The sequence below is a fragment of the Perognathus longimembris genome, chromosome 28 (genome assembly GCF_023159225.1).
Source record: "Perognathus longimembris pacificus isolate PPM17 chromosome 28, ASM2315922v1, whole genome shotgun sequence".
NCBI classification, from domain to species: Eukaryota; Metazoa; Chordata; class Mammalia; order Rodentia; family Heteromyidae; genus Perognathus; species Perognathus longimembris.
The window spans coordinates 59,526,071-59,538,253 of record NC_063188.1 but is presented as its reverse complement, the minus strand read 5'-3'; the positions used below and the strand labels follow the sequence as shown (position 1 = coordinate 59,538,253).

At 39.9% G+C, this 12,183-nt stretch overlaps 1 protein-coding gene and 2 long non-coding RNA genes across 8 annotated transcripts in view; 2 read left to right on the top strand and 1 right to left on the bottom strand.

Annotated features, from left to right (window-relative positions):
* LOC125343576 overlaps nucleotides 1-1,487 on the top strand; it is a 29,326-nt gene extending 27,839 nt beyond the window's left edge. The window contains exon 3 of the long non-coding RNA XR_007209351.1: nucleotides 1,364-1,487. This is a non-coding gene — a long non-coding RNA (uncharacterized LOC125343576). The remainder of the gene's footprint in view (nucleotides 1-1,363) is intronic.
* The window catches only part of Phka1 (phosphorylase kinase regulatory subunit alpha 1), a 116,255-nt gene that overhangs the window by 1,349 nt on the left and 102,723 nt on the right, over nucleotides 1-12,183 (bottom strand). For all 6 annotated transcript variants that reach the window (XM_048336066.1, XM_048336068.1, XM_048336067.1 and 3 more), the window contains 3 exons: nucleotides 8,271-8,441; nucleotides 4,690-4,743; nucleotides 2,220-2,420 (listed from right to left, as the gene is read on the bottom strand). In XM_048336066.1, the coding sequence (XP_048192023.1) occupies nucleotides 2,220-2,420; nucleotides 4,690-4,743; nucleotides 8,271-8,441 (426 nt within the window). The remainder of the gene's footprint in view (nucleotides 1-2,219; nucleotides 2,421-4,689; nucleotides 4,744-8,270; nucleotides 8,442-12,183) is intronic.
* LOC125343577 overlaps nucleotides 8,575-12,183 on the top strand; it is a 6,376-nt gene continuing 2,767 nt past the window's right edge. The window contains exons 1-2 of the long non-coding RNA XR_007209352.1: nucleotides 8,575-8,707; nucleotides 9,896-9,898. This is a non-coding gene — a long non-coding RNA (uncharacterized LOC125343577). The remainder of the gene's footprint in view (nucleotides 8,708-9,895; nucleotides 9,899-12,183) is intronic.

The window sequence follows — 12,183 nt, the reverse complement described above, 5'->3', positions numbered from 1 at the left end:
TTGTACTACACGCCCAAGTTTTAAAATTATACTAAGTGAAGTGAGCCAGACCCAAAGAAACATGGACTCTATGGCCTCCCTTATTGGGAATAATTAGTACAGGTTTAGGCAAGCCATAGCAGAGCATCACAAGGCCCAATAGCTATACCCTTAGAAACACATAAGATGATGCTAATTGAAATGAACTCCATGTTATGGAAACAAGTGATATATCACAGTTGTAACTACTTTCAACGTCCTATGTGTATGTGTAGTTTCTATTATTGATAATGTTTTGTATCACCTTCCTATGTTTGTACCTACACTATCTCTGTAATCTTATCTGAGTATATTGGAAACCGTGTTTACTGGTATTGGAAGTAGGAAATTCAAAGGGAATACCAAATTCGAGAGACACAGGGTAAAAAAAGAGAAATAACTACAAAAGCAATACTTGCAAAACTGTTTGGTGTAAGTGAACTGAACACCTGGGGGGGGAGGGAAAGGGGGGGAGGGAGGGGGGCATGAGGGACAAGGCAACAAACAGTACAAGAAATGTATCCAATGCCCAACGTATGATACTGTAACCTCTCTGTACGTCAGTTTGATAATAAAAATTTGAGGAAAAAAAAAAAGATTATTTTAAATTTTCTTTCCTGTTTTTTTTTCTTTTGGTTGGTCTTGGGGTTTGAACTCAGCACCTGATGCTGTCCCTGAACTCTTTTGCTCAAGGCTATCACTCTACCACTTTGAGCCACACTTCTGCTTCTGATTTTTGGAGCTTAGAGTCTACCAGGGACTTTTCTGCCTCTGCTGGCTTTGAACCTAGATCCTCAGATCTCAGACTCCCGAGTAGCAAGGATTATTGGTGTGAACCATCGGTGCCTGACTATTTTAAAATTACTGTAAGATAAATATAATGTGATAGCTAATTAAATGTGACATATCTGTTAATAACAGATAAATGATAATACTTACAAATTTCCCTAGTAGGACTTTGGTCTGAAACTTTCCAGTACTATTTCATCTTGATTTCTTTTATCTTGTGTTTAATCACTAATCTCTATAAGCCAACTTAATTAAAAAAGACCATAAGCATTCTAAAACTAGTCTATGCCTAAACATAGTAACATTTTCAGACACACAGACTGACAGCAATCCAGAATATTGAAAATTAGAACTGTTCAAGAAAATCCTGAATACTTTTCTTTTGTGTTTTCTCACAGTGTCTGGGAAGGAAATACCTGCTACACATTTTGGGTATTTTTCTGTGGATAACACATACTCTTTCATTTTATGTTCCCACTGTCAGACAATATTTAGAACAGTTCAAGAAAATTTTTTATTTATTTATTTTTGTGCCAGTACTGAGGCTTGATCTCAGTTATGTCCCTGAAGGCTGGTAATCTTGGCATTTGAGCCACAGCTCCACTTCTGACATTTTTCTGGTTAATTGGAGATAACAGTCACACAGACTTTTCTTCTCATATGATTTCAAATTGTGATCCTCAGATCTTAACCTCCTGAGTAGCTATGATTACAGTCATGAGACAGCAGTGCCCAGCAAGAAGTTAATATTTTTTTAATGTGGTTAATTTTCTGTTAGATTTTTCAAGAAAAGAATAAAATGGAGAAATAAAAGTTTCACTTTAATATTTTCTTATAAGCAATAAAAGCCAAGCAAAACTAATTCTGATTTTTTTCTTATAGACCAGAAAGGATATGCTTTCAGACCTTAGTACTACAAAACCATTAAGATCAGAAATTGGAAATACGATGCTTTTAAGAGGAAAGCACAAGACTTCTTGAGTTCCAGGCAACTTCACCATTTAACACAAATTATGAAATACATGGGATAAGGAAGGCAGATAGAGGGAGATTAAATTTCATCAGTGCAAGCTGTATGCCTGTGTGAAAGTATCACATGGAATTCCATTAATATGCATAATTAATACAGGTTAATTAAAAAAACAAAATAAAATGAAACCAGTGGTAGAACATTTGGCTAATGTGCACAAGGCCCTGGACTCGGTCCCCAGCAGTACTAAACAAACATATACATAAATAAGTGGCTTAGGGTTTTTAAAATATATTTTTGTTAGAGCCACTCTAAAGAAAGCCTAGAAAAGAGCTATAGATAAGAAAGTATAAGAAAGAGACTTAGGCTTTTAGTGAGATGCTTGGAATGTAGTCAGCTTAGCTTTAAACATTCTTCTTTGAGAAAAATCACGTTTACCTACCTGTTCTTGAAGGAACAAGTCATTGGCAATATGCACTATTTTTTCCACAGCAATGATGTTTCCAATGCTATGAATCTCAATGTCTGCCAGCATGGTAAGAACAAGTATGGCTTCAACCAGAAGCTGGCGGTATTCCGGCTGAGGTACACGGTTCAGGACAGACTCCACATGGACAGAGAATTTAATCTCCCCTGGAGTCATCTACCATAGAATAAAAGAAAATCATGTCCTAGGTGCCCACTGCCAGAAGCATCAATCCCTGGTCTGAAAGGCAATAAAAACTCTGTATCTGTGAACACAGATTTACCCCCTGTAATGTAATGGAGTGAATGGATTCAGTCTTTCATAAGGCAATCTGGCAAGACATACAGAGAGTCAGTCATAAAAGTGTCAATGCCCCCTAACCCATAATCCTATTGCTAGGAGTTCATCCTAAGAAAATAATTCAATAGAAGGAAAAAATTCTATGTGCAAGAGTGTTTATATCACCATTAGTCACAAATGGAAAACGAAAAGAAACCCAAATATGGCAATAATTGTATAATGGCCTGTCATGGCAGAGGAACTTCATGAATTTTTTTTTTTTGGCCAGTCCTGGGCCTTGGACTCAGGGCCTGAGCACTGTCCCTGGCTTCTTTTCGCTCAAGGCTAGCACTCTGCCACTTGAGCCACAGCGCCACTTCTGGCCGTTTTCTGTATATGTGGTGCTGGGGAATCGAACCCAGGGCCTCATGTATACAAGGCAAGCACTCTTGCCACTAGGCCATATCCCCAGCCCACTTCATGAATTTTTACAGTTATTTAAAACAACAAATCTGATGACTATGGACAAAGGAAAATTTTAGGTAGATCTTAAAATTATATTTATATATATATGTATATCTATCCATATATATATATAATTACATAAAATGCTTATGTGCCACTAGAATAAAATGGGCATTAAAAAGTACAAAGTCAGGCTGGGGATATAGCCTAGTGGCAAGAGTGCCTGCCTCGGATACACGAGGCCCTAGGTTCGATTCCCCAGCACCACATATACAGAAAACGGCCAGAAGCGGCGCTGTGGCTCAAGTGGCAGAGTGCTAGCCTTGAGCGGGAAGAAGCCAGGGACAGTGCTCAGGCCCTGAGTCCAAGGCCCAGGACTGGCCAAAAAAAAAAAGAAAAGAAAAGTACAAAGTTATCCCATATACAATATTTTTTTTTGGCAGTCCTGGGGATTGAGCTCAGGGCCTGTGCACTGTCCCTGGCATCTTTTTGCTCAGGGCTAGTACTCTACCATTTGAGCCACAGTGCCACTTCTGGCTTTTTCTATATGTGTGGTGCTGAGGAATCAAACCCAGCATTTCATGTATGTGAGGCAAGCCCTCTACCATTAGGCCATATTCCCAGCCACCACAATAAAATTTTTAAAAAACTATAAAGTTGTTGGGTGATGGTGGCACACACACTTATAACTCTAGCTACTCAAGAAGCTGAACTACAAAGGATCACATTTCAAAGTCATTCTGGGCAGAAAAGTCTGTAAGACCCTCCCATCTCCAAGATAACCAGCAAAAAAGCCATGAGCAGAAAAGAGGAGTAAAAGTGTGAGACCCAGAGTTTAAGCTCCATTTCCAGCATTATAAAGGTGTGAAGTTGGGGCTGAGTCTGTAACTCTGTGGTAAAGTACTTGCCTAGCATATGTGAGATCCTGGATTACAACTTCAGCCTCAAATAAATGATAAAAATTAAACATAAATAATTAATAAAGGAAAAGAAGCATATGGTTATTTAGAGAGAAGTAGACTGCTTAAATGCAGAGAAAAGAGACATATCACAGAAAAAGGCCTGTAAGTCCTAAGTATTACAATCTTGTGATTAGGTACCCCAGCTGCTACAATCCTATGGTTTCTGAGAATGTTCTACTTTCCAATCTTATTACTCCTAGTTTATTACTACAAAAATAAAATATTAAAGCATCTTATGCTATATGTCCGTGGATCATGGCAGCATTTTCTAACCATGGTTATGCAGTAGCATCATTAAATAACCTTAAAACACAGATTCTTAGGCTCCCTCTGATGTTTCTACCAGGCCACATTGCAGAGTTCAGGTAACTCCAAGATTTAATTAGAACTTAGGATTACTACAGGTCTACAAGAATCCTACTAGAGAAAGGTGGGAATGAAAATTATGGGGAATATAAGTCATTTGTTCTTGGATAACTAGCCCTTCTGCTCTCTCCAACTCTGATGTAACCTCACTGAGGCTAACTTAATGTTGAAAAGAAGCTGTTCTTATATAATTAACATAATACACAACTATTCTCTAATGTTCCTATTCATTAAAAAATTCTCTCCTTTCTTCAAATGCATTTCATATTCAGATGCTATATAAAAGCATAGGTCTGTTACTTTAAAAAAGTGATCACTAAAATACTTCTAACAGGCAAATCTCCATCACACAAATGTAAAAGACAGAAGCTTACCTCCCTAGTGGTTGAAGAAGGAAGAACAAAACCTTCCACAGAGAGTCCATGACACTGCAAAGCAGAGAAAAATGAGATCATAAAATATGAGGTATAAGCTAAACTACTGGGAAGTTGGAAGATGAGACATCATATTCCTGTGTACCTCATGGGGTACACAGGAAAGCATGAGACTCTGCAGCACTTGTTTCCTTGACATGGAGTCATGATTCCAAAGTTCTAAGATGCACAGTTGGACTACAGAAGACCCTCAGTTCATCCTCTACTTAGAGGAGTGTGCTGGGTAGGGAAGATCTACCTTCTGCAATAGATCAGTCCTCATATTCAGACTACATGGGAGGATATCATGCTAGGTTCCACAGCCTTTACAAAAAGTAATTCAGAAAGAATTTTAAGCTATGGAAAAAAAAAGAATTTTAAGCTATGGGAAAAATGTGAAATATGCATTTATTGGACACATGCCATTGGCACATGGTGCAGTCAAGCATCACACCACCCGCAGTACTCTAACACTACTTTGGTTATAGCACTTACTGTCTTTCAACACTATGAGCACTTTATTTTTTTATTCTTTCTCTCTGGTAATATCAAAGCTCCATAAGGACAGAAATAAATATTACATCAATATCTTCCCTATCACTTCCAAATGAATTATTAAAAAAGCAACCGGAGGGCTGGGAATGTGGCTTAGCGGTAGAGTGCTTGCCTAGCATGCATAAAGCCCTGGGTTCCTCAGAACTACATAAACAGAAAAGAGCCAGAAGAGGCTCTGTGCCCAAAGTGGTAGTGTGCTAGCCTTGAGCACAGACAGGCTCAGTGATAGAGCCCAGGCCCTGAGTTCAAGCCCTAGGACTGGCAAAAAAACACCCCCCGCCAAAAAAAAGCAACCAGAATTATTGACTTATTTTAGATAAGTCAAAACATTCTATATTAAATAGCCAGAGAAATATTATAATCTAGGAGGTTTAGTAGTTTTACTAAACACTTCTTTCCTGTATTCCATATACCAAATAAGTATATGCAAAGAATTGTCAACCTTCAAACATATGTACAGAATCATATCACATTCAGACTCTGAAAGGCATGTGTTGTGCCTCTTACATTAAAATCCCAAGCCCAGGTTTTGTTTCTGACACTAAAAGCCCCAATTACAAAAGACACATTCCTTCTCTTGTACAAATGCATCCTTGTACTAAGCATCTTGCTTATAAACCATTTGGCCTTGCAGCATAGCTGCTATTTAAGAAGTAACTATATGCTGGACTGAGGTTAGAACCCAGAGCCTTGCCCAAGCTAGGCAAGCACTCTGCCACTAAATCATATCTTCTGCCCTAATATTTCTCAGCTTATATTCCTTTTCCTTCCTTTTTTTCTGTTGTGTCACTTACTCATCAGCTCTAGGTAATATTGACTTTTAAATTTCATTTATTTTGTATTTATCATTTAATTTAACCTGTAATTATATACTTAAGAAATTTGTCTAGTTCTGTTTTTTGTGTTACAATCTTATAAATAAATGTAATCTGTTCTAAAAACAACAACAAAAGGAAGTAACCATTGATTCAACTCTTTGGTGAATAGGTACTTCATAGTGTCCTTACATGGTGTCTGAGAAGAAGAGACCCTAACACAGGCCTGGCAAGTTGAATAAGCACAATTCGTGCATAACTGGTTACATAAAATATATGTCTGTCTTGTTGGGCGCCAGTGGCTCATGATTGTTATCTTAGCTACTCAAGAGGCTGCGATCTGAGGATTGCAATTCAAAGCAGAGACTTATCTTCAAATAATCACCAAAAAGCCAGGAGTGGAGCTGTGGCTCAAGTGGTAAAGTGCTAACCGTGAGCAAAAAAGCTCAGGGATCCAGGCCCTGAGTTCAAGCACTAGGAGGGACACAAAAATATCTATCCGTCAGGTCTCTGGCCCTCAAAAACTGTCATTGACCTGATGTCATGTGCTTTTATGTGTTAGGTTTTTAAAGTAGGTAGCCGGTAAAGGAGAACACCACGTGGTATTCAGGCAGGAAAGAAAGTTTATTACCGAACTGCTGGCCTGTGGCCAAGATGATCCATGGCAGGAGAGAAGGGAGAGAGAGAGAAAGAGACCCCCACCCATCCCTGCTTTATATCTAGGGCAGGGGCAAGGGGTGTGGCCAGGTGGATTAGGATGTGACCTCAGGGAAAGGGGAGGTAACTGCCTCCAGGTCTGCAGGTTACCCAGGTAACTGGGTGGAGACTTAATGAGGTGGGGGCATCTACATGGAGCCCTCAGGGAGAGGACCTAACATTATGTGTGTTAGGAAAAATAGGCCTTTGAGGTGAACAATTTTCGTCACACCAGGAAAATCTTTGGACCTGGCATAGTGTTATGCCAAGTCACAAGACCACCACCAAGAGCCACCGAGACTCAGACACTCCAAAATGCAAAAGCAAGGCAAGGTTTTATTTAAGCGAGCTGCAACGCGGGCCTCGTCCTACCCACCGACACAGCGGAGGTTGGGAGGGAGCCCCGAGCTGTGATTACACAGGGCTTATAAAGGCAAAGAACAAGGTTACAACAATCAGGTGTTCAAGCAAGCAAGATTAGGACACAGGTACAAATCTGATTGGCTCAGTGTTCGAGTCTAAAATGGGTTCACGTGGTAAAATGGGGTTCACGTGGTAAAATGGGGCCTGACTTCAAAGTCTGGCACTTCAATAGTGCTATATTACTTCAGTCCTAGCACTTTGGAGGCTAAGGCAAGAGTATTTCAAATCCAAGGCTAAATAGCCTGGGCTAATTAATAGTGAGACCTTTTCTCAAAACAAAGCAAATAAAAATTCAATAATAACAAAAACAATAAAAGACAGTCTTTGGACTACTAGTATCATTATGGCTTTGCATTTGTTCAGTAATTGTCACCCAAGAGAAATATATGTAAAAGACACACAAATTGCCTAGAAACTGCATTTATTTCACTATAGTGATATGTGGTTATAAAAAGACACAAATGACTTCCAAAGAAAGCTGGCTCTTTGGCATCAAATCATTTAAGCAGCAACAAATGCTTGTATCCCAGTGTCTCACAGTGTCCAACTATGACCCCAAACAGAGAAGTCATGATTTAAAAAATCTAATTCACAAATAATACCACTAATTGGGCACTGGTGACTCACATCTGTAATCCTAGCTGCTAAGGAGCTGAGATCTAAGGATCATGGTTCAGAGCTAGCCAGGGCAGTGGTCTGTGAGACTCTTATCTGTAATTAACTACCATGAAACTAGAAGTGGAACTGTGGCTCAAATTGGGAGAGTGCTAGCCTTGAGCAAAAAGAGCTCAGAGAGAGCATCCAGGCCCCGAGTTCAAGCCTCATGACCAACAAAAACAAAATACCACTGCAACAATAGTGAAACAAGACTAAATTATCAATAATGCCACAGTAATAAAATCAACTGTTTTATTTATATTTTTTCTTCTGGGTTTTGTCTGTCTGAGTATATGATCTTCATATAATTCCAACCATGTTTTACGTCATATATAAGCCAGGGAGACTGAGGATTTAAGGCAGGAAAAAGAGACAGCAACAATGTGTGATGCTTACCTTCTGCAAAACTTTCCATACTTTTTGATAAAATCCAATTGGGACTCTATTCAGTGCTCCATCCAGCCTCCTCCGGCGTTGCCACTGGCCCTGTCGACTATCTCTGGATGGCTGCTGGTCATATGTACTAGGAAAGGACCCACTACCTGGAGCCATACAGGCTCCAGGAGACTTGGCAGAAAAGAGGAAAGAATATAAATAAAAAGTGGTCTATTTCTTTGATAAAGTATTATAACAAAGTGAACAATAAATACATTCTGTAGAATTATAAACTGCACCCTAAGAGAAATAATAAAGACAAAGAGGAAACAGGGAAGCTAGAAGACATATACAGTGAGTAATGCTGTCAAATTACATAAGTGTTTTAGAAAGCAACCTGGCCATATGTCAGAGCCATAGGAATAATGAAGTCAAGGAACATACTTTTTGTGGTGTGTGTGTGTGTGTATGTTGCTGTGGTTTGATCTCACACTTGCTAGGAAATGTTCTGCCAGGAAGGCCGCATCCTTAGCCCTTTTTGCTTTAGTTATTTTCAGAGTTCTCCAGTTTTGGCTCTCTGATTCTAGTTCTGCTTCCCTTGTAGCTGGGATTACAAGTATGAATCACTATATCTGCCTAGTTCTTGGTTAACTTTTTGCTTGGGATGGCCTTGAACTTCAACCCTCCTATCTCTACCTCCCAAGTAGTTGAGATTTGAGATTACAGGCATTAATCACCACACCTGGCCACCATGTGGCATTCTTTTCTTTTTTAAGGTCTAAGACTTGAACTTGGTACCTGATGTTTTTGCATGTTGGCTGGTGTTCTACCATCTGAACCATGCCTCCAACCCCATCATGAGACATTTTAAATTGTCTCTTCAGTTATCTCCATTTAACTTCTGTCTAGTAAATGTCATAGTTTATTGGTGTCGTGGGCCACAACATAATTTAAAAGGATTGAGGTCATATAAAATACACACTCTGGCTGGGTGCCGGAGTGCCCTATAAGTCTAACTACTCGAGAGGCTGAGATCTGAGGATCATGGCTTGAAGCCAGTCTGGGCAGGAGAGTGTGAGACTCTTATGTCCAATTAACCACTCAAAAGTCAGAAGTGGAGCTGTGGATCAAGAGGTAGAGAGCTAGCCTGAGCAAAAAAGCTAAAGGACAGCACGAAGGCCAGTTCAAGCCCCAGGACCAGCACAGGTACATGTACACACACACACACACACACACACACACACACACACACACACACACACACTTGTGGGAGCTGGGTACTGTTATCTCATACCTGTAATCCTAGCTACTGAGCTGGGTACTGTTATCTCATACCTGTAATCCTAGCTACTCGGGATATTGAGATAGGAGGATAATGGTTCAAAGCCAGCCCAGGCAGGAAAGTCCTCGACACTCTTGTTTCTAATTAATCACTCCCCAAAAAGCTGAGAAGTAGAGGTTTGGCTCAAATGGTAGAGCTCTAGCCTTATGGACAAAAACAAAAACAAAAACAAAAAAAAACCTCTCAGGACAGTGTATAGGCTCTGAGTTCAAGCCCCAGAACTGGTAGAAAACAAAAAGCAAAAACAAAAACAATTTGTGGGATGCAGCTAAGGAGTACTTAAGCGAAATTTCTGTTATATAAGTTTGTATTGCAAATATTATCAATCCAGTAAAAACATAAATTAAGGGAGCAACAACAACAGTGAAATACCAAACTAAATTGCCAGTAAGCAGAAGGAAAGAAATAATAAAGATCAGTGTAGGAAAAAATTAAATGTAGAAAAATAAATAAAAGTCAGGAACTGGTGGCTCATGTATATAATCCTAACTACTTGGAAGACTGAGAATGGGAGGATCACAATTTGAGGCTAGCTTGAGCAGAAAAGACACTGCACCAGTCCACAATTGGCACAGTGACCTGCCCCTGTCATCCCAAGCTAAGTGGTAGGATGTGTTTGGGAAGACTGCAATATGATCCTAGCCTAAGCTGTAAAATCCATCTCCATTGAGGGAAGCTGGAAACAGTTGCATACGCCAGTAAAATGGGAAGCCTACAAGCAGATGAGTCAGTGCTCAGCCAAGTTTCTGGGCAGGAAGTAAGACCCTAGGCCTCAGAAAAGTAACCTGTGAAAAACAGGGTTGGAGGTGTAGCTCAGTGGGGTTGCCTCAGCCTTAGGAAGCACAAGGCCCCACATTCAAACACAAGGACTTCCAAAAACCTCCAATACAATAAAGAAAATAAAAATAAAGCAAAAATTAGTTTCTATGAAAATATCAACCAGTGGACAAATATTTCATAGTCCTTCACAAACTTTTCTTAAAAAAAAAGGGAGGAACACCTTCTTAATATACTCTATGAGACCAGCATTACCCCAACAAAAAAAACAGACATGTCAATAAAACTACATTCCAGTACACTTTATGAATTAGATTCCAGAATTCCCAACAAAATATCAGTAACCTGGATTCAATTTCTCTCTCTCTCTCTCTCTCTCTCTCTCACACACACACACACACACACACACACACACACACACACACACACAGAGCATCCAGACTAGAAAAACGAACACAATTTCCATTTGTAGATAATTGAAGTGCCAGACTTTGAAGTCAGGCCCCATTTTACCACGTGAACCCCATTTTAGAATCTAACCCTGAGCCAATCATATTTGTACCTGTGTCCTAATCTTACTTGCTTGAACACCTGATTGTTGTAACCTTGTTCTTTGCCTTTATAAGCCCTGTGTAATCACAGCTCGGGGCTCCCTCCCAACCTCCGCTGTGTCGGTGGGTAGGACGAGGCCCGAGTTGCAGCTCGCTTAATAAAGCCTTGCCTTGCTTTTGCATTTCGGAATGTCTGAGTCTCGGTGGTCTTCTTGGTGATGGTCTTGCGACTTGGCACAACAATAATATGATTTTATATATTGAATGTACTAAAGAATTCCTTAAAAATAACTACACAAATAAATGAACCCAGAAAAGTATGATTTAAAATCAATGGCAAAAACCTAATTCTATTTCATTTGAATAGATATTTCATCAAAGATATATAAATGGTGAATTAGTACATGAAAAAGTGCTCAATATATTCTACATCAGAGAACTACATAAGAAATTATGCTACATGTAGGAGGAGAGCAGCCATCATCTACTAAACAAAAGATCCCCATGTCAACAATGTGAAGAAATCAGGCCTATACATAGTTGATGGGAAAATACAATCTGAGATACCTCAAAAATAAAAGATACAGGGGCTGGGAATATGGCCTAGTGGTGAAGTGCTCGCCTCATACACATGAAGCCCTGGGTCGATTCCTCAGCACCACATATATAGAAAAGGCCAGAAATGGTGCTGTGGCTCAAGTGGTAGTGTTCGCCTTGAGCAAAAAGAAGCCAGGGACAGTGCTCAGGCCTTGAGTTCAAGCCCCAGGACTGGCAAAAAAAAGATACAATTAACCTAAGATGCAATGATCCTACTTCTGCATATTTATCTTAAAAATCTACAACTCAACAATAAAAGACAAACAAGCCAATTTAAAAGATAACAGGCAGGGCTGAGAATGTGGCTTAGCGTAGAGTGCTTGCCAAGCATGCATGAAACTCTGGGTTCTATTCCTCAGCACCACATACATAGAAAAGGCCAGAAGTGGTGCTGTGGCTCAACTGGCAGAGTGCTAGCCTTGAGCAAAAGAAGCCAGGGACAGTGCTCAGGCCCTGAGTCTAAGCCCCTGGCAAAAAAAAAAAGATAAGAGGCAGAGCAAGGTGCTGGTGGCTCAAGCCTGTAATCCTAGCTACTCAGAAGGCAGAGATCTGAGGATCACAGTTCAAAACCAGCCTGGGCAGAAAAGTCTGTGAATCTCTTATCGCCAGTTAACCACCAGATAACTGGAAGTGGTGCTGAGGCTCTAAGTGATAGAATGCTGGCCTT